Source organism: Vipera berus, assembly GCF_964194415.1.
Source record: "Vipera berus genome assembly, chromosome: 1".
Lineage (NCBI taxonomy): Eukaryota > Metazoa > Chordata > Lepidosauria > Squamata > Viperidae > Vipera > Vipera berus.
This window is the reverse complement of record NC_138202.1, coordinates 360507372-360529048: the sequence shown is the minus strand read 5'-3', so window position 1 is coordinate 360529048 and position 21677 is coordinate 360507372. Positions and strand designations below refer to the sequence as shown.

General features: G+C 43.3%; 1 protein-coding gene across 3 annotated transcripts in view; it reads right to left on the bottom strand.

The window, feature by feature from the left end:
- SSH2 (slingshot protein phosphatase 2) overlaps positions 1-21677 on the bottom strand; it is a 153597-nt gene that overhangs the window by 11106 nt on the left and 120814 nt on the right. For all 3 annotated transcript variants that reach the window (XM_081337793.1, XM_081337791.1, XM_081337792.1), the window contains exons 6-13: positions 17450-17518; positions 15766-15831; positions 14231-14425; positions 8647-8740; positions 6544-6672; positions 5512-5558; positions 4000-4146; positions 2147-2347 (exon numbers count right to left, since the gene is read on the bottom strand). In XM_081337793.1, the coding sequence (XP_081193919.1) occupies positions 2147-2347; positions 4000-4146; positions 5512-5558; positions 6544-6672; positions 8647-8740; positions 14231-14425; positions 15766-15831; positions 17450-17518 (948 nt within the window). The remainder of the gene's footprint in view (positions 1-2146; positions 2348-3999; positions 4147-5511; positions 5559-6543; positions 6673-8646; positions 8741-14230; positions 14426-15765; positions 15832-17449; positions 17519-21677) is intronic.

The window sequence follows — 21677 nt, the reverse complement described above, 5'->3', positions numbered from 1 at the left end:
GGGGGGGGGGTTTCCCACCTGTTCCGCAAAGCACCTGAAAGCAGGAGAAGAAGCAACGGAGGTAAACTAATCCAGGAGAGAAGCAACCTGGAATTCAGGAGAAATTTCCCGAAAGTGAGGATAATTAACCAGTGGAACAGCTTGCCACCAGAAGTTATGGCTGCTCCATCACTGGAGGATTTTAAGAAGAGGTTGGACAACTCCCTTTTGTCTGAAATGGTTAGGGTGATGGTGGGGGTGGACTAGAAGACCTCTAAGGTCCCTTCCCATTCTGCATTCCGAAAGGCCGGCTACATGTATGCTACTTTCGCACTCTTCTTTGCCACGGCTGCACCGAGGTTGGCCAAAATGCGAGTCTGCTGATCTCTTCCCTGATTCAAATTCCATTTCACATCTGTTAGCAAGAAGAAGGCTATTGACTGATTAATTAACACATTGTTTGTGATAGTTGACTGTGATCTATTATGGTTTGTTAAACACGTGAACCCAGAGGTTATGCTGTTCGCTAAATTAATTAATTAATTTATTTATTTATTTATTTATTTATTATTTAAACTTATATACCGCCCTTCTCCCTAGGACCCAGGGCGGTTCACAAGGCGATTAAAACAATATAACAATACAAAAGTTAATAACAAATTAAAATAAATTAAATTATCCTTAATTAAAATCTAAAACCCTTAACTCTAATTAAAAACCCAGTTACAATAGGTTAAAAATTAAAAATTTAAAATAAAATTAAAATATTGAGAATGTTATTTGGAAAAACCCCAACCCTAACCCTAACTCTAACCCCGACCCTACCTTATTCCTAACCCTATAAAAAAACTAATGAAATCTATACAAAAAAAGAAAGAAAGAAAGAAAGAAAGAAAGAAAAAGAAAGAAAGAAAGAAAGAAAGAAAGAAAGAAAGAAAGAGAAAGAAAGAAAGAAAGAAAGAAAGAAAGAAAGAAAGAAAGAAAGAAAGAAAGAAAGAAAGAAAGAAAGAAAATTAAATTTAACACAGAACAGTCCCTGAGCAAAATGGTTCGGCAAATGTGAGACTGATTGGGGTGGATTGTAGGGGCGAGAGTGAAATACAATTTTATCCTATTTTCTCTTAAATCGCCGTGTTCGATTCTCCTTTCATTTTAAAAATGCGTGTTGCCCCCATTTCATTTTAAATTGCGTTTTACTTCTATTTTATCCTAAATTATGTTTTAACTAATTCCACTCTAGATTGTTTTCACTGCATTTTAGTATAATGTGTGTTGGGAAACCTCCCGCTTGCTACGGCCCACGGGCTGATCAATAAAGGATTATTATTCAAATTTCTTCCCTTCGGTCCCCGTTTCTGGCCAGTTGTTGCTTCACCACACGGTTTCGAAACCCCCTGACATTCAAGCCCACGGCATCTGGCAGCCACGTGGCTGAAAGCGGGGATCCCCCCCCCCCCCGCCGAAGAAAACACAAAACAGGTTGTCAGACTGGCTGGTTTCTTGTTACAAAAACAAGCGTGAGGCTTTTGCATGAGAAATAACAGGTGGGTAACAGAAGGGAGGGGAAGGGACCCTGGAGGTCTTCTAGTCCAACCCCCTGCACGAGGATGACCCTATGCAGGTAGTCCTCTACTTAGGACCACAATGGAGCTCCAATATTCTATTTCTAAGCAAGGAAGATCCTTCAGTGAGTTTTGCCCCGTATTACGCCCTTTCTTGACACCGCCGTTAAGTGAATCACTGCAGTTGTTCAGTTAGTGACGCGGTTGTGAAGTGAATCTGGCTTTCCCCCCTCCCCCGTTGACTTCGCTTGTCAGACGGTCGCAAAAGGGGACCACGTGATCCCGTGAAGGACGCTGCAACTGTCCGTCATAAATATGAGTCAGTGGCCGAAGCGTCTGAATTTTGATCACGTGGCCATGGGGACATGCAACTGTCTGTCATAAATACGAGTCAGTGGCCGAAGCGTCTGAATTTTGATCATGTGACCTGGGATGCGGCAACTGTCAGTCATAAATACGAGCCAGTGGCCGAAGCGTCTGAGTTTTGATCACGTGACCACGGGGACGCTGCAACGGTGGCAAGTGTGAACATTGGTTATTAAGTCACTTTTGTTGTGACCTGGTACGGTCACTAAACGAGGACCTGCGTGTGCAAGCGGACCCACCTGGCCAGGAGGATGCCCTGGTATTCCTCCAGTTGGCGCATGAAGCTGGGGTTGGGCTTGGTGACGCTGCGGCGCTCCTTGACGTAGTCGTAGGCCCGGTCGAGGTTCCAGCCGTACTCCTTCATGGCGTAGGCGATGACGGTGGAGGCCGAACGGCTGACGCCCATCTTGCAGTGGACCAGGCACTTGGAGCCGTTCTTCCTAGGAGGAGACGGGCAGGCGGATGGTTGCAGGAGGAGGAGGAGGAGGTGGAGAGGGACCCCCAGCCCCAGAAGGCACACACACACACACCAGCCTGGCACCGCCTCAGGTTCACAAGCAGGGGAAATCCGTCCGTCTGTCCACCCCCCCCCACACACACACACCTGCTGAAATGTCTGCCCATCTATCATCCATCCATCCATCTCTCTCTCTGTGTCATCTATTTATCTTTTATCTATCAGCTATCTTTAATTTGTCCGTCATTATCTATCAGCTGTCTGTCTGTCTGTCTGTCCATGTATCTAGACAGTTTCAATTAGCTATATCCCCAGTGCCTGTCTGTCTCTCTACAATGTCTCTATTTCTATTATCTATCTATATCTACAGTTTGTCTATCTATCTATACCTTTCTCTATTTCTATTATATCTATCTATCTATCTATCTATCTATCTATCTATCTATCTATCTATCTATCTATCTATCTATCTGTCTATCTGTCTATCCTATTATATCTATCTATCATCTATCAATCAATTTATCTATCTATAATCTATTTCTATCTATCTATCTATCTATCTATCTATCTATCTATCTATCTATCTATCTATCTATCCATCCATCATCTATCAATCAATTTATTTATCTATAATCTATCTATCTATCTATCATCAATCAATTTATCTATAATCTATATCTATCTATCTATCTATCTATCTATCTATCATCTATCTATGTATCTATCCTATTATATCTATCATCTATCAATCAATTTATATATCTATAATCTATTTATATCTATCTATCTATCTATCTATCTATCTATCTATCTATCTATCTATCTATCTATCTATCTATCTATCTATCTATCATCAATCAATTTATCTATCTATAATCTATATCTATCTATCTATCTATCTATCTATCTATCTATCTATCTATCTATCTATCTATCTATCTATCTATCCTATTATATCTATCATCTATCAATCAATTTATATATCTATAATCTATTTATATCTATCTATCATCTATCAATCAATTTATTTATCTATAATCTATCTATCTATCTATCTATCTATCTATCTATCTGTCTGTCTGTCTGTCTGTCTGTCTGTCTGTCTGTCTGTCATATCTCTCTGTCTCATTTGTCTGGCTCTCTCAATCTAGTTTGCCATTTTGACCACATTCTAGGGACACCCCTGCTTATTGCACATGCAGGCTTCTGTGGCAGAGCTGTGTCTCCCAAAAGCGGGGGGTCTGCACCCCCAGCCTTGGAGCACTAACTGGGAAGGGCTTCTCTTAACCACCTTTAAGCTGACAAGGTTCTCAGAAGAACCACATTTCCCTAACCAGGTGGAATATCCTCCTTCCGCTCTTAATCACCCTTAAAGGCTGATTTAATCCAGCCATTGGATGGGGTTTAGCGCTCCCCCAGGCTCTTTAAGGACGGGCAACTTACCCCCTCTCGGCGACCTGTGGACTTCAACTCTCAGAATTCCCGAGTCAGCCGGGCAGGGCTCAGGAATTCTGGGAGTTGCTCCAGCCCTGCTCTTGAATGATTCCAGGCCGCAAAATAAATTAAAGCAACCGCAGGAGGCCATTTATGAACGGCAGAGAAAAAGCAAGCGTAGGGAAAAAAAAAGGGACTGACTTTGCTTTGGAGATGAATTTGTAGGTGTCGTTCCAGTAAGCCAGCAAATCCGTCGCCTCTTCGTCGTAAACTCGGATATTGTGGTACTCAAAAACTCCCGGGAAGAAATTGTCGATCTCACGAGTGACGTTCAGAATATACCGCACCCTGCAGGCAAATGGGAGAGGCTGTACTCTTCGTTTATCATCCTTAATGCTTAATTCTCTTTACAAATCACGCAAGCGGGCGACCCGTATCCGACACACCTCCCTCCTCCTCCTCTTTCCCCCACAACGAGAACCCTGCGAGGTGGGCTGGGCTGAGAGAGAGAGGGACTGGCTTAAAGTCACCTTTCAAGGGTAAGGCAGGATTAGAACTCACCGCCTCCCGCTGCCTAGCCTGGTGCCTTAATCGCTAGGCCAAACTGCCTCTCTCTGCTCTCTCAAACTAATCTTCGATTGACAACAAGCGTTCGGATTAGGATCTCCGCTGATCAGCAGGGCAATTATTGAATGGGTCGTGCCTGCTTTTTATGACCTCTTTTTTGCCAAGGAAAAAGGAAATCACCAGGAGACGGTGAGTTCTAGTCTCGCCTTAGGCATGAAAAGGCAACTGGGTGTCTTTGGGCCAATCACCAGGAGACAAGAGTTCTAGTCCCGCCTTAGCCATAAAACCAGCTGAGAGACTTTAGGCCAATCACCAGGAGACGGAGAGTTCTAGTCCCGCCTTAGGCATGAAAGGCAACTGGGTGGCTTTGGGCCAATCACCAGGAGACAGAGTTCTAGTCCCGCCTTAACCACTGCAGCACCACCATGGCTTCTTTCTTTCTTTCTTTCTTTCTTTCTTTCTTTCTTTCTTTCTTTCTTTCTTTCTTTCTTTCTTTCTTTCTTTCTTTCTTTCTTTCTTTCTTTCTTCTTTCTTTCTTCTTTCTTTCTCTTTCTTCCTTCCTTTTTCTCTTTCTTTCTTTTTCTCTCTCTTTCTTTGTTTCTCTCTCTCTCTTTCCTTCCTTCCTTCCTTCCCTCCCAAACAATAGCACTTAGACTTATATACTGCTTCATGGTGTTTTACAGCTCCCTCTGAGCGGTTTACAGAGTCAGCCTCTTTGCCCCCAACCATCTGGGTCCTCCTTTTACCGACCTCGGAAGGACGGAAGGCTGAATCAACCTGGAGCTGGTCAGGATCGAACTTCCTGGCTGTGGGCAGAGTCAGCCTGCAATACCGTATTCTAACCACTGCACCACCAGGGCTCTTGAGAATGACCTGTAGATAAATCTCCAGGAATACTGAAGGAAGTGTGTACACATCACACACACACACACACAACCAGTGCCTTCTACACACACACACTCACACGAATGCAGGCATGCCCAAACACACATACAAGCGTCTTGAATGTGAACTTCCTTCATAGAGGCAATGACAGCCAAAAAACCCAACAGTTTATTTAAATCGCTGGATTAAACCAAATTCATCCAACTGAACCCAAACAACAAAACTTGTGTTTTGGGAGGACAATTTTGGTGGCCAACTCACCCTCTAGTCTGCAAGTCTTCTAGATTGGAGGCGTTCCACTCCGAACCCTGCAGAAACAGGCGAGAAAGCAAAACGCAACAGTCCCACGTCAACCAACAGCAGAGCTGGTCATGCAAATAACAACAACAACGAAATACCGCGACCTGGCCATCGAAACTGCGCGATTATGGATGAAACGTGTTAACAGTGACACCCATTGTCATCGGGGCACTGGGAACTATGTCCAAAAACTTTGCAAAACACATCGAGAAATTGCAGCTTCCTGCCATAACTCCAGCAAAGCTACAAAAAACTGCGCTCCTCGGAACATCTTACATTTTAAGGAGATACCTGGTTGATACCTAGGATGCTGGCAGCAACCCGTGTCAATCATTAGTGCCAGTCAATTTGAGTGTTCAGTTGACTGAGTTTCATGTTTTATGAATAAAAGTTTAATAATAATAATAATAATAATAATAATAATAATAATAATAATACCACCAAATATGAGAATATCAGGTACAAGAAATATTCAAAACCCCTGGCTAAGAATATTTGACTGTCGTTGTCTTCTGATTGGTCTAGGATGCTGTGTAAACCCAGGGTTTCTCGACCTTAGCAGTTTTGAGAGGGGTGGACTTCAACTCCCAGAACTGCCCAGCCAGCAAGGAATTCTGGGAGTTGAAGCCCACACGTCTTAACAATTCCTGAAGTTTAGAAAGATTGGTCTAAGAGCCAAGAGTGTCCAACTTTAGCCCCTTTAAGGCTTGTGGACTTCAACTCCCAGAATTCCTTGCTGGCTGGGGAATTCTGGGAGCTGAATTCCACAGGTCTTAAAGCGGCCAAGGTTGGGCAGCCCAGAACTAAGCTGTACAATTCTTCCAAAAGGGAAGTCTCTACCCCACTGCGTGCAGGATCAAAGCCAGGAATTTAACTCAGACTTTGGAAGCGTTTGGACTAGCGCGCGGGAAGCGAGCAGCACACTGGGGTGAGATTGAAAACCCGGAGCCCGAGCGAAGAGGGCCATTCGTTCCCATGGCAGGAAAGCCTCACCAGGAAGACGTGGTCGAAGATCTGCGTGGGGCTGTCCATCTGGCCCAGGATGATGATCATCTCGTTATCTATGAATTCCTTAAATTCTCGCAGGTTGCACGCCATCTGCATTTCCAGTTCTGTGCGGATCTGGGGAGGGAGGGAGGGAGGGAGGAAGAAGAGAGAGAGGAGGGAGAAGAGAGTGGAGGAAGAAGAGAGGAGAGAGAAGAGAGTGGAGGGAGAGGAGAGAAAAAGAGAAGAGAGAGAGAAGAGAGAGAGGAGAGTGGAGGGAGAAGAGAGAAAGAGAAGAGAAGAAAGAGGAGAGAGAAGAGAGAGAGAAGAGAGTGGAGGGAGAAGAGAGAAAGAAAGAGAAGAGAGAGGAGAGAGAAGAGAGAAAGAGAAGAGAAGAAAGAGAAAAGAGAGAGGAGAGAGAAGAGAGTGGAGGGAGAGGAGAGAAAGAGAAGAAAGGAGAGAGGAGAGAGAGAGAAGAGAGTGGAGGGAGAGAAAGAAAGAGAAGAGAGAAAGAAGAGAGAGAGGAGAGAGAAGAGAGTGGAGGGAGAAGAGAGAAAGAGAAGAGAAGAAAGAGAAAAGAGAGAAGAGAGAGAGAGAGAAGAGAGTGGAGGGAGAGGAGAGAAAGAGAAGAGAGAGGAGAGAGAAGAGAGGGGAGGGAGAAAGAGAAAAGAGAGAAAAAAGAGAGACACACACAGAGAGAATAACAAGTATTTTAAAAAATAAAATATTTCAAATAAAAGAATTAAAATAAAAATGTTATTTTAATACTTGAGGGCTGGATATTGTCAAAGCTGAGTGAAAGAAGGAGTGAAAGATTGGAAGGTGTGGAGAGTCCTGACCCAAGGAATTGCCAAGATTGATCAATCAGAACAGAGCCGGAAGGGACCTTGGAGGTCTTCTAGTCCAGCCCCCCCCCCCCCGCTCAGACAAGAGACCCTAGTCCGTTTCAGACAAACGGTTGTCCACTCTCTTCTTAAAAACCTCCAACAATGGAGAGCTTACAACTTCTGAAGGCAAATTGTTCCGCTGGTTAATTGTTGTTACTGTCAGGAAGTTTCTCCTTTACTCCAGAGGTTACAATCTCCCTCTGATGAGATCCTTCCTTCCTTCCTTCCTTCCTTCCTTCCTTCCTTCCTTCCTTCCTTCCTTCCTTCCTTCCTTCCTTCCTTTAGAATCCTAGGGCCAAGACAGACCATCTTGGCCAAATGGCTGTCCAATCTTTTCTTAAAAGACTGGAGCAGCCATAACTTCTGGTGGCCAGCTGTTCCACTGGTTAATTATCCTCACTTTCGGGAAATTTCTCCTGAATTCCAGGTTGCTTCTCTCCTGGATTAGTTTCCATCCGTTGCTTCTTCTCCTGCTTTCAGGTGCTTTGCGGAACAGGTGGAACCCCCCACCCCCACCCCTTCTTTGTGGCAAAGAAGTGTGCAAGGCATTGGAGGCTGCTGAACATAGAATATCAGAGTTGAAAGGGACCCTGGAGGTCTTCTAGTCCAACCTCTTGTTCAAACAGGAGACCTTATACTATTTGAGATGGGTGGCTGTCCTGTCTCTTCTTAAAACCCTCCAGTGCTGGAGCATTCGCAGCTTCTGGAAGCGAGGAGTTCCACTGGTTGATTGTTCTGACTGTCAGGAAGTTCCTCCTCCAGAGATATATGGATCTCAGAATGCAGAATATAGTATAACTGAGCTGGAAGGGACCTCGGAGGTTTTCTAGTCCAACCCCCTGCTCAATCAGGAGACCCCAGAGCGGGGGTAGGCAACCTTAGCTCCTTGATGACTCGTGGACGTCAACTCCCGTCCATGAGTAATAAAAGAGCCGAGGTTGCCTACCCCCTGCCCTAGAGTCCATTTCAGACAAGAGACTCTTCACCCTTTTCTTAAAAAGCCTCCGGTGATGGAGCACCCACAACCTCTGGTGGCAAGCCGTTCCGCTGGTTAATTCTCCTCAACTGTCGGAAAATGTCTCCTTAATTCCAGGCAGCTTCTCTCTTTGATCCGTTTCCATCCGTTGCTTCTTCTCCTGCCCGCTGGTGCTTGGGAGAATAGTTTCACACACACACACACCCCGACTCTGCTGGCCGAGGAAGGTCCCCATCCCACCCCGCTCACCTCCTTGGACGTGATGTTCTCCAGATCCTTCTGCATCATAATCTCCCTCAGCTTGGTCTTGATCAGACGCTCCGTCCTCTCCAGTTCCGTGGGGCTGAAAGGAGGGAAGCCACAACGGTGGGAACCCCGGAAGGGCAAGGAAGGAAAGGGCCCTGAGGTTGGGAGGGGTGCAGAATTTGAGACCACCCCTGTTTTCCTCTCTCCCTCACCCCTTTTTCCCTCCGGTGCAACTCTGGTCGGGCGTCTCTACGTTCCCCTCGCCCAGCTCAATTTATTTACTAATTATTCATCGTTTTGATGTTTATAATCATCATCATCATCATCATCATCATCGTCATCGCTGTACCAGGAGATGCCAGAGTCGAAGAAAAAGAACTGGAAAAAATTACGAAATACCGCAACCTGGCCATCGAAACTGTGCGATTATGGATGAAACGTGTAAGAGTGACACCCATTGTCATCGGGGCGCCGGGAGCTATGTCCAAAAACTGCAAAAATACACATCAAGAAACTGCAGCTTCCTGCAATAACTCCAGCAAAGCTACAAAAAACTGCGCTCCTCGGAACATCTTACATTTTAAGGAGATACCTGGTTGAGACCTAGGACGCTGGCAGCAACCCCTGTCAACCATCAGCGCCAGTCAGTTTGAGTGTTCAGTTGACTGAGTTTCATGTTTTATGAATAAAAGTTTAATAATAATAATAATAATAATAATAATAATAATAATAATAATAATTTGATACATAGGACGCTGGCAGCAACCCCTGTCAACCATCAGCGCCAGTCAGTTTGAGTGTTCAGTTGACTGAGTTTCATGTTTTATGAATAAAAGTTTAATAATAATAATAATAATAATAATAATAATAATAATAATAATAATAATTTGATACCTAGGATGCTGGCAGCAACCCCTGTCAACCATTAGTGCCAGTCAATTTGAGTGTTCAGTTGACTGAGTTTCATGTTTTATGAATAAAAGTTTAATAATAATAATAATAATAATAATAATAATAATAATAATAATAATAATAATAATAATAATTTGATACCTAGGATGCTGGCAGCAACCCCTGTCAACCATTAGTGCCAGTCAATTTGGGTGTTCAGTTGACTGAGTTTCATGTTTTATGAATAAAAGTTTAATAATAATAATAATAATAATAATAATAATAATAATAATAATAATAATTTGATACCTAGGATGCTGGCAGCAACCCCTGTCAACCATTAGTGCCAGTCAATTTGGGTGTTCAGTTGACTGAGTTTCATGTTTTATGAATAAAAGTTTAATAATAATAATAATAATAATAATAATAATAATAATAATAATAATAATAATAATAATAATAATAATTTGATACCTAGGATGCTGGCAGCAACCCCTGTCAACCATTAGTGCCAGTCAATTTGAGTGTTCAGTTGACTGAGTTTCATGTTTTATGAATAAAAGTTTAATAATAATAATAATAATAATAATAATAATAATAATAATAATAATAATAATAATAATAATAATAATTTGATACCTAGGATGCTGGCAGCAACCCCTGTCAACCATTAGTGCCAGTCAATTTGAGTGTTCAGTTGACTGAGTTTCATGTTTAATAATAATAATAATAATGATGATGATGATGATGATGATGATGATGATGATGATGTTGGAAGGGACCTTGGAGGTCATGTAGTCCAACCCCCTGCTCAGGCAGGAAACCCTAGAACATTCCGGACAAATGGCTGTCCAGTCTCTTCTTAAAAACTTCCAGTGTTTTTAAAACTTTAAGCTTTCATAAAATGGTTTCATCATTTTAGAATCGGAAGCCGGCCAGAGTCCCTTAGTTGCGCCGGGCAGCCCCGTATAGCCATTCCTCGACTTACAACTGTTCGCCGAGTGACCCAAATTATGACACCGAAAAAAAGTGACCGGTGACAGCCTTCGGCCATTGCAGCGTCCCCAAAATTCAGAAGCTTAGCAACGGGCTCATATTTATGATACCCTTCGGTGACCTTCCGACAAGCAAAGTCAGTGGGGAAAGCCCGGATTTGCTTAACGACTGTGTTGCTAACTGCGGCGATTCGCTTAACAATCCGTGTGCCTCACGTCACAACCGCAGCGACTGACTTAACAAGTGTGGCAAGGGTGGTGGTGAAATGGGGCAAAACCCACTCAACATCCCCTCTGCCTCAGCCAGTTGTGGTCATTAAGTTGAGGACTACGTTACCTGCTATGTGCTTAGAGCTCAAAACATTGTTAGGGAGACCCCCACACACACACACTTCACGGTCTGTTCGTTGCTGCCCTACCCCCCTGCCCCCCGGGAGGAGGTTTTGAAGTATTTATAGCGAGACCACCCGATTCTGTGACAGCTTTGTTCCCTATGCCCTCCGTCTGGTAAACCGCGCAAGGTTAGTTTTTCTTGCCATGGACCTGTATGCATACCCCGAACTGGATGCATACCCAGAACTAGACTGTGTTGTTTCTCTGTGTCATATATGTGGGCATATGCATAATCTGTATTTATCTTTGTCACAGTTATGTAACGTATATCAGAGGTGGTGACCCTTTGAGAGCTGAATGCAATGAAATTTCATTTTAATCTATGCCGATTAGTGTACGTTCAGAGAGACAATAGTTATTATTCTATTCTATTCCAACTGTTATTCTATTCTATTTTCTATTCCAACTCTGTTATTCTATTCTATTCTATTCTACAGTATATTATTCTATTCTATTCTAATTTTCTATTCTATTCTATTCTCTATTCTATTCTATTCTATTCCATTTCCTATTGTATTTCATTTCCTATTCTATTCCAACTGTTATTCTATTCTATTCTATTAATTTTCTATTCTATTCTATTCTATTCTATTCTATTCTATTCTATTCTATTCTATTCTATTCTATTCTATTCTATTCTATTCTATTCTATTCTCTATTCTATTCTATTCCATTCCCTATTGTATTTCATTTCCTATTCTATTCCAACTGTTATTCTATTCTGTTCTGTTCTATTCTATTTTATCCTATCCTATCCTATTCTATTCTATTCCCTATTGTATTTCATTTCCTATTCTATTCCAACTGTTATCCTATCCTATGCTATCCTATCCTATGCTATCCTATCCTATGCTATCCTATCCTATGCTATCCTATCCTATGCTATGCTATGCTATGCTATGCTATGCTATGCTATCCTATCCTATCCTATCCCATCCCATCCCATATTTTATTCCATCCCATTCTATAATCTATTCCATAATCTATCCTATTCTATCATAAATCTAATGAGTAAGTAAATGCACATAAAACAGCCAGAGGGTTCAAGGTCACACGGTGGAAATTTTGGAAGCAGCTGGGCAGCATCCCTGGAATAGCCGAGGGATCAGCTTGGTGGCCTCCTGCACCGATAAGGGCATCGGACCGCTTTGTAGCTCCGTCCTCCCTCTTGCACCCCCTACCTTTCTTGGAGAGCTGACCCTTCCAGGCCTCCTTATATGGCACTGAGAACTGGCCCGTGCATTCCGGCCGCCTCCGGCCTTTATCGCCGGCTATAAAAATAGCCAAGCCTCATCAGAGGGGATGAAGTCCCGGACGATTCCAAAGGCAGACTTGGCCGGTGCCATCAATGGCCTGAGCTCAGGAAGAGCCAGGCAAGCTCAGCCAAAGGGGGGGGGGTGTGGATCCTTTGGGCTGGGGGCTTTCTGGAAGCCTCCAGCGGTTCCTTCGGCTCTACTTGACAAGACATCTTCAGCTTGCAACTAGAGATGGGAAGGCCTGGGGGAAAAACTGGGAAAATTGGGGGGGGGGGGAAACGAGGGGTTCCCCCCCCCCATTTTTCCCACTTAACAACTGGGATGAGAATGGTCATAAAATGGGGCAAAACTCACTTAAGACAAATTCCTTGTTTGTCCAATCACACTTGGCCAATAAAGAATTCTATTCTATTCTATTCTATTCTATTCTATTCCGTAATTCTATTCTATTCTGTATTTCTATTCTATTCTATTCTATTCTGTATTTCTATTCTATTCTATTCTATTCTATTCTATTCTATTCTATTCTATTCTATTCTATTCTATTCTATTCTGTGATTCTATTCTATTCCGTAATTCTATTCTATTCTGTATTTCTATTCTATTCTATTCTATTCTGTATTTCTATTCTATTCTATTCTATTCTATTCTATTCTATTCTATTCTATTCTATTCTATTCTATTCTATTCTATTCTATTCTGTATTTCTATTCTATTCTATTCTATTCTATTCTATTCTGTATTTCTATTCTATTCTATTCTATTCTATTCTTCTATTCTATTCTATTCTATTCTATTCTATTCTATTCTGTTCTGTATTTCTATTCTATTCTGTAATTCTATTCTATTCTATTCTATTCTGTAATTCTATTCTATTCAGTATTTCTATTCTATTCTATTCTATTCTATTCTGTATTTCTATTCTATTCTGTATTTCTATTCTATTCTGTAATTCTATTCTGTATTTCTATTCTATTCTGTAATTCTATTCTATTCTATTCTATTCTATTCTATTCTATTCTATTCTATTCTATTCTATTCTATTCTATAATATCCTATCCTATCCTATCCTATCCCATCCCATCCCATTCCATTCCATTCCGTATTCTATTCTATTCTATTCTATCCTGTAATTCTATTCTATTCTATTCTATTCTATTCTATTCTATTCTATTCTATTCTATTCTATTCTATTCTATTCTATTCTATTCTATTCTGTGATTCTATTCTATTCCGTAATTCTATTCTATTCTGTATTTCTATTCTATTCTATTCTATTCTATTCTATTCTATTCTATTCTATTCTATTCTATTCTATTCTATTCTATTCTATTCTATTCTATTCTGTATTTCTATTCTATTCTATTCTATTCTTCTATTCTATTCTATTCTATTCTATTCTATTCTATTCTATTCTATTCTGTTCTGTATTTCTATTCTATTCTGTAATTCTATTCTATTCTATTCTATTCTATTCTATTCTGTGATTCTATTCTATTCCATTCTATTCTGTAATTCTATTCTATTCAGTATTTCTATTCTATTCTATTCTATTCTGTATTTCTATTCTATTCTGTATTTCTATTCTATTCTGTAATTCTATTCTGTATTTCTATTCTATTCTGTAATTCTATTCTATTCTATTCTATTCTATTCTATAATATCCTATCCTATCCTATCCCATCCCATCCCATTCCATTCCATTCCATTCCGTATTCTATTCTATTCTATTCTATCCTGTAATTCAATTCTATTCTATTCTATTCTATTCTATTCTATTCTATTCTATTCTATTCTATTCTATTCTATTCTATTCTATTCTATTCTATTCTATTATCTTTCCTTATTCTAATCTATTCCATTCCATTCTGTAATTCTATTTTATTCTGTATTTCTATTCTATTCTATACTTTTTCCTTATTCTATTCTATTCCATTCCATTTCATTCTATTCTACATCAATAGATATCTGGAAAAATGTTTTCCCCCCTTCCTCCTTTGCTTGATCCTCGTGTGCTTGTGGGAGTCTCGCGGGCTGCCCCGATCCACTTACACGTCCGTAAAGAGGGCTGGGGAATCCGGGCGGTGGGACTGGAGGTCCTGCATGGCGTTCCACTCGTTGACCGAGGATTGGTCGGAATTGATGTGGCTCTCATAGTAGCTGACCCAGGTGAGGAAAAGGCTGCCGGGGTAATAGTTGTGGATCCGGGCCACTTCGCAGGCTTTGTGAAGGCTCTGCAGGGCAGACCTGGGGAGGGGGCGGAGTGGGGGGGGGAAAGAGAGACAAGATGACTCTGGTTTAATAAAGGAGAATATTTGTAGCTTGAAATGAGGGGCCCTTGGTGCTCTCTGAGCTGGGTGGTTTTCTTGCAGACGTTTCATGACCCAACTAGGGAACATCATCAGTGCTAGGAGAGGGGAGGAGGAGGAGGAGGAGGAGGAGGAGGAAGAGGAGGAAGGACTGTGGGGTCCCTGGTGCTCTGTGAGCTGGGTGGTTTTCTTGCAGACGTTTCATGACCCAACTAGGTAACCTCATCAGTGCTAGAGGGAGTGGGGTGTGTGAAGTGGAGGAGGAAGAAGAGGAGGAGGAGGAGGATTATGGGGTCCTTGGTGCTCTCTGGGCTTGGGTGCTTTCCTGCAGACGTTTCATCACCCAACTAGGTAACATCATCAGTGTCAGCCGCCCCGTTTTTCCCTCGCCAGCCCCGTTTTTGCTGCAAAGGCAGTAGGTGATTCGGGGGGAAAAAAAGTAACGCAAGACATCAGATAAACACAACCGCCAGGCTAAGCCCTTGGCACAGACTGGGCTCCCTGCTCGCGCCCGGATGCCAACGTCCAAAATAAATCCGTGCTGAGGGAAGGAAACCTGGCCACCACAACCCCCCTCTTCTCCGCCCTTTTTCATTTCCACGAAGGTCACTCGGTTCAACCTTCGGCTTTCTCGGAATACCAAAATAGCCGGGCGACCTCAAACCCAGATAGAGCTTTTTCCGTGTGTGTGTGTGTGTGTGTGTGTGTGTGTGGAGTGGGGGGGGCTACCCAGGAAAAGGAGACGGGAGGAGGAGAAGACAGGCTTCTGTTAAACCAGGATGGGCAACTAGCCACGGTGCCCGGTGGTGCTGGAGAAGGCTCCTGGATGTTCCTTGAACACCAAAGGCGACTGCCGTCAACTTATTCAACAATTCATTGTAATTATTTAAATCATTTTTGAAAAAAACACTATTTTAATCTTTGCCATTGCCGTTTCCTTCTGTCCCTCTTTTTGCATTCTGTTCCGAACGGTTCTACTCCACCACGTCGTCTTCCGATATTAAGTGGGCCGTTAAAAATGCTCGCCACTCAACAGATCCCCCCACAAAAAAGCTGAGCAGGCAATAAATTTCGTTAGTCCAGGCAGGGGATAGGGGCGCCTGGGAGACAGAAAGCTGAAACAGAGCCTCCATGTTTAAGAGCAGTACAGCTGTGGAGATCATCTCCACCAAGAAAGGGCCACGGCCGGTTTCGAACACGCTACAGGGTAGGCTGGCTCTGCAGGTCCTTGCAGACCCAGGGATTTAGCCACACGGAGAAGTAGAAACGGACTCTCACCACATTGCCTGTACGGACACCGGTTTGAAGATGTGGATCCGATTGTCGGTGGAAACGCTGAAACCCCTGCAGAAAGAAAAAAAAAAAAGGGGGGGGGGTTGAAACATCTGAATTCTTAACCTTTCCAAAGAAGAATATACCCAGGGGCAGGTTCAAACAATTAAGTTTAAAGTTAAGAAAAAATGTTTATCCTTTTTTCCTTTCCCCCCACTGTGGTGGACTGCAGTCTGGATTCCCAGGAGGGAGGGGCTGCATTCCACTGGAGCAATGCCGTTTAGAGAGTTTGTGTATGAGAAAGAGGGTGAAGACGGCGTCTCCTTAAGTTCCTTTTATTTTTTTCACTGTGGTGGACTGCAGTCTGGATTCCCAGGAGGGAGGGGCTGCATTCCACTGGAGCAGTGTTGTTTAGAGAGCTTGTGCATGAGAAAGAGGGTGAAGACGGCGTCTCTTTAACAGTTCCTTTTATTTTTTTCACTGTGGTGGACTGCAGTCTGGATTCCCAGGAGGGAGGGGCTGCATTCCACTGGAGCAGTGCCGTTTAGAGAGTTTGTGTATGAGAAAGAGGGTGAAGACGGCGTCTTCTTAAGTTCCTTTTATTTTTTTTCACTGTGGTGGACTGCAGTCTGGATTCCCAGGAGGGAGGGGCTGCATTCCACTGGAGCAATGCCGTTTAGAGAGTTTGTGTATGAGAAAGAGGGTGAAGACGGCGTCTCCTTAATAGTTCCCAGAATCTATGTTTTTGCGGTGCAAATAATCCATTTTAGTTTGGCAAAACTTTCGGTCTAGAGGCGGGGTAACAAAAAAGGAGACTGCTTAAAAGAATCTCAACACCTCCTTCTTGTTTTTTTGGGGGGCCGGCAAGGCCTGAAGAACCGACGTACAAGGGCATCCGTTCCCCACGATTTGGCAATGAGGAGGAAACCAGGATACTGTTATTATTATTATTTAAAAAAGAAAGGAACTTGTTCCATTCCTTGGGCTAGAGGACCCAAACCTCCCATTCCCTTCCTGCCAATGGGCTAATAAATTGGAGATGTGGGATTTACGGACGGACAAATGGAAATTTCCTCCTCTCGGTTCAGCATCTCTTTGGACACAAAAGAGTAAGTGGGGCATGTCAGCACACACTTGTGTGTCCCTTGACACTGAAATACAGGATTTGCACCAACAAGGGGAAAATCTAGAGCTGTTTCTCAAACCTAGCAACTCTAAGAGGGGTGGACTTCAACTCCCAGAATTCCCTAGCCAGCCAAATACTGGGAATTGAAGTTCATCCCTCTTAAAGCAGGCTGGCTGGGGAATTCTGGGAATTGAAGTTCACCCATCTTAAAGCAGGCTGGCTGGGGGATTCTGGGAATGGAAGTCCGCCCCTCTTCAACCATCCTTGCTGGGGGATTCTGGGAGTGGAAGTCCGCCCCTCTTAAAGCAGGCTGGCTGGGGAATTCTGGGAATTGAAGTTCACCCATCTTAAAGCAGGCTGGCTGGGGGATTCTGGGAATGGAAGTCCTCCCCTCTTAAAGCAGGCTGGCTGGGGGATTCTGGGAGTGGAAGTCCACCCCTCTTAAAGTGGCTACGGTTGAGAAACACTGATCTAGATTAACCCAATGCTGTAAGGGAAGAAAATCTGGGGTGCCAGGTGGAAGGGAAGAGGGTGTCCCAAGCTCAGGTGGGGCCCGGTGCTTACCCATCGCCGTCCAAATGGATGAGGGCATCGCTCCAGAGCGGCAGGACCAGCCCCATTGTGCAAACGGTGCTGTAGGACCAATAAAAAAACACCTGTTGAAACTTGTAGCAATCTTGGAGCCTTGAACCCAAGACCAACTCACTCCCCCACCCAAGATCCTACCTTGTTTCCAATGATATGAGACACAATTGTGTTGAACGCACTTAAGCCCCAGGTCAATGCATAATGCCTATGGGCAGCATAGGTAGTCCAGACCAGAGGTGGGGAACCTTGGCTCAGGAATTCTAGGAGTTGAAGTCCACAACTCATAAAGGGGGCCATAGTTCCCCCATGCTGGTTCAGGAATTCTGGGAGTTGAAGTCCACCAGTCATGAAGGGGCCATAGTTCCCCCATGCTGGCTCAGGAATTCTGGGAGTTGAAGTCCGCAAGTCATAAAGGGGCCATAGTTCCCCCATGCTGGCTCAGGAATTCTGGGAGTTGAAGTCCACTGGTCATGAAGGGGCCATAGTTCCTTCATGCAGGCTCAGGAATTCTGGGAGTTGAAGTCCACGAGTCATGAAGGGGGCCATAGTTCCCCCATGCTGGCTCAGGAATTCTGGGAGTTGAAGTCCACAAATCATGTGGGGGCCATAGTTCCCCATGCTGGCTCAGGAATTCTGGGAGTTGAAGTCCACGAGTCATGAAGGGGGCCATAGTTCCCCCATGCTGGCTCAGGAATTCTGGGAGTTTGTTTGTTTGTTTGTTTATTATTATCTATCTATCTATCTATCTATCTATCTATCTATCTATCTATCTATCTATTTTTTATTTATTTTTTATTTATTTATTTACTTGACTTATATACCGCCCTATTCCCATAGGACTCAGGGCGGTTTACAGGGCAATTAAAACCATACAATACAAAAGTTAAAATAAATTTAAAACAATTAATTAAATTTAAGCCCAAAAGTTAAAACTTTAAAAGCCAATTCAAAACCCCTCAGTCTAGGCCAGACAGCTCAAAGAGCCAAGTTTTTAGGTCCCGGCGAAACGAACGGAGGTCGGGGGCAGTCCTAAGTTCCGTGGGTAGTTGGTTCCGTAGGGCAGGCGCCCCCACAGAGAAGGCCCTCTCTCTGGGAGTCACCCGCCGGCAATCCTTCACCGGCGGCACCCTGAGGAGACCCTCCCTGTGGGAGCGCACAGGACGATGGGAAATTGACGCTGGCAGCAGGTGCTCCCTTAGATAATCCGGGCCCATGCCATTTAGGGCTTTATAGGTCATCACCAGCACCTTGAATCTCACCCGGAAGGCAACCGGAAGCCAATGCAGCTCCCGGAGAAGAGGTGTTACGCGGGAGTATCGGGAGACCCCCATCACAACTCGCGCGGCCGCATTCTGCACCAGCTGAAGCCCACGAGTCATAAAGGAGGCCATAGTTCCCCACTCCTGTCCTAGACTTACGACGATTCATTTAGTGGCTGTTCCAAGTTACAACGGCGCTGAAAAAAGGGACTTAGGACCAGTCCTCGCACTTATGACCAACACAATGTCCCAGCGTCATGTGATTCTGCTGATTTTTTTTTACAGCCTATATTTATTCGCTTATTTACGTTCCCGCTGATTTTTTTTTACAGCTTTTTATTTATTTTGTCATTCGCTTATTTATGTAACTGCTGATTATTTTCAGCTTTCATTTATTTATTTTTTATTGACTTTATTCATATTACCATTTTTTTCCCCCAGCTTATTTCTTTATTCAATGTTGATTTTTTTCCCCAGCTCGATCTTAAAGGGACCAAGAGCTTTTCTCTCTGACCTCCTGTTTCCTTGACCTTGATTTCAGTCCAGCTTGGGCAGGGGGGCAGTTTGTCATCCCCCCCCCCCTGTGTCTAGCCGTCTGCTGCTTTCCTGGCGCTTGGAAAAATGTCTCTCCTGACTTGGTTCAAATTTCCAACCTCGATTTAGCCTTGTTGCTGGGGTCTTTTGAGAAGGTGGGGGGAGTGGAGAAGTCCCTAAAAATATTCCCAGCTCGGCCACCCCGGAAAGGCCCTTAAGAGTGGCTGTTTCCGCCCCCCCGCCGCCAACATTTATTATTATTATTATTATTATTATTATTATTATTATTATTATTATTATTATTATTATTATTATATTATTATTATTATTATTATTATTATATATTATTATTATTATTATTATTATTATTATTATTATTATTATTATTATTATTGTTATTATTAATTATTATCATTATTATTTCGGTTTATATACCGCCCTACTCCCAAAGGACTCAGGGCGGTTTACAAGGCAAAATTTAAAAACAATACAATATAAAATTAAAATTAAATTAAATTAAGTCTAGCCGTAAAAAATTAAAATCACAATTTAAAAACATTAAACCCCCTCAGTCCAGACCAGATAGCTCAAAGAGCCAGGTTTTTAGGTCCCGGCGAAATGAACGAAGGTCGGGGGCAGTCCGGAGTTCCGTTGGCAGTTGATTTTTTTTTAAAGAAAACTTATAAAAAATGTTTTATAGATGGCATTTAACGCCCGGTGAGATTACCAAAAATGTTTAAAAATATGTCTCGTCAAGTGTTGGAAATGTAAACAAAAACCAGGCACTTAGTATATCACATCTGGCGGACGTGCCCTAAATCTAAAAGATTTCGGTCAAGAATACACGAACGGTTAGAGAAAAATGATTAAAAAAAAAACATACAGACTTTAAGCCAGATTTTTTTTTGGGGGGGGGGAGTTTAGGCATAATAGTAGGAAACTGTGAGAAAGAATCTGTACACTTAATTTTACACGTATTAACTGCAGCAAGAATAGTATTTGCTCAATGCTGGAGAAAAATGAAAGCCCTTTTGATTTAACTCTTCCTCCGTTGGCAATTCTGCATTTTTCCAACGTTGAGCGAATCCAATTCTCGCTGCCGTTAATACATGTAACATTAAATCTACACATTCTTTCTCACAATTTCCTACAGTTATACCCAGGGCTTTTTTTGTCATAGAACGCTCAGAATGGAGTTCCGGCACCTTTTTTTGGATGGAACCTTGTAGGGTAGGCAAGGCGGGTTGTATGACATGTGTGAGTTCCGGCACCTTTTTCTTTTCTTTTTTTTACAAAAAAAGCAATGGTTATACCTAACAAAAATAGTTCTGGTTTAAAATCTGTATGTTTTTTTAATCGTTTTCTCTGACCATATATGTATTCTGGACCAAAATCTTTTGGCTTTAGGGCGGGCGTCTTCCCACTTGGCCCTTTTAGGACTGGTGGACTTCAACTCCCAGAATTCCTCCACCAGGCACGCGTGCCTGGCGGAGGAATTCTGGGAGTTGAAGTCCACCAGTCCTAAAAGGGCCAAGTGGGAAGACCCCTCTCTTAAAGCATCCTGGCTGAGGAATTCTGGGAGTTGAAGTCCACCAGTCCTAAAAGGGCCAAGTGGGAAGACCCCTCTCTTAAAGCATCCTGGCTGAGGAATTCTGGGAGTTGAAGTCCGCCAGTCCTAAAAGGGCCAAGTGGGAAGACCCCTGTCTTAAAGCATCCTGGCTGAGGAATTCTGGGAGTTGAAGTCCGCCAGTCCTAAAAGGGCCAAGTTGGAAGACCCTTGTCTTAAAGCATCCTGGCGGAGGAATTCTGGGAGTTGAAGTCCACCAGTCATGAAAGTGCCAAGTGGGAAGACCCCTGTCTTAAAGCATCCTGGCTGAGGGATTCTGGGAGTTGAAGTCCACCAGTCCTAAAAGGGCCAAGTGGGAAGACCCCTGTCTTAAAGCATCCTGGCTGAGGAATTCTGGGAGTTGAAGTCCGCCAGTCCTAAAAGGGCCAAGTTGGAAGACCCTTGTCTTAAAGCATCCTGGCGGAGGAATTCTGGGAGTTGAAGTCCACCAGTCATGAAAGTGCCAAGTGGGAAGACCCCTGTCTTAAAGCATCCTGGCTGAGGGATTCTGGGAGTTGAAGTCCACCAGTCCTAAAAGGGCCAAGTGGGAAGACCCCTCTCTTAAAGCATCCTGGCTGAGGAATTCTGGGAGTTGAAGTCCGCCAGTCCTAAAAGGGCCAAGTGGGAAGACCCCTGTCTTAAAGCATCCTGGCTGAGGGATTCTGGGAGTTGAAGTCCACCAGTCCTAAAAGGGCCAAGTGGGAAGACCCCTATCTTAAAGCATCCTGGCTGAGGGATTCTGGGAGTTGAAGTCCACGAGTCATGAAGGGGGCCATAGTTCCCCCATGCTGGCTCAGGAATTCTG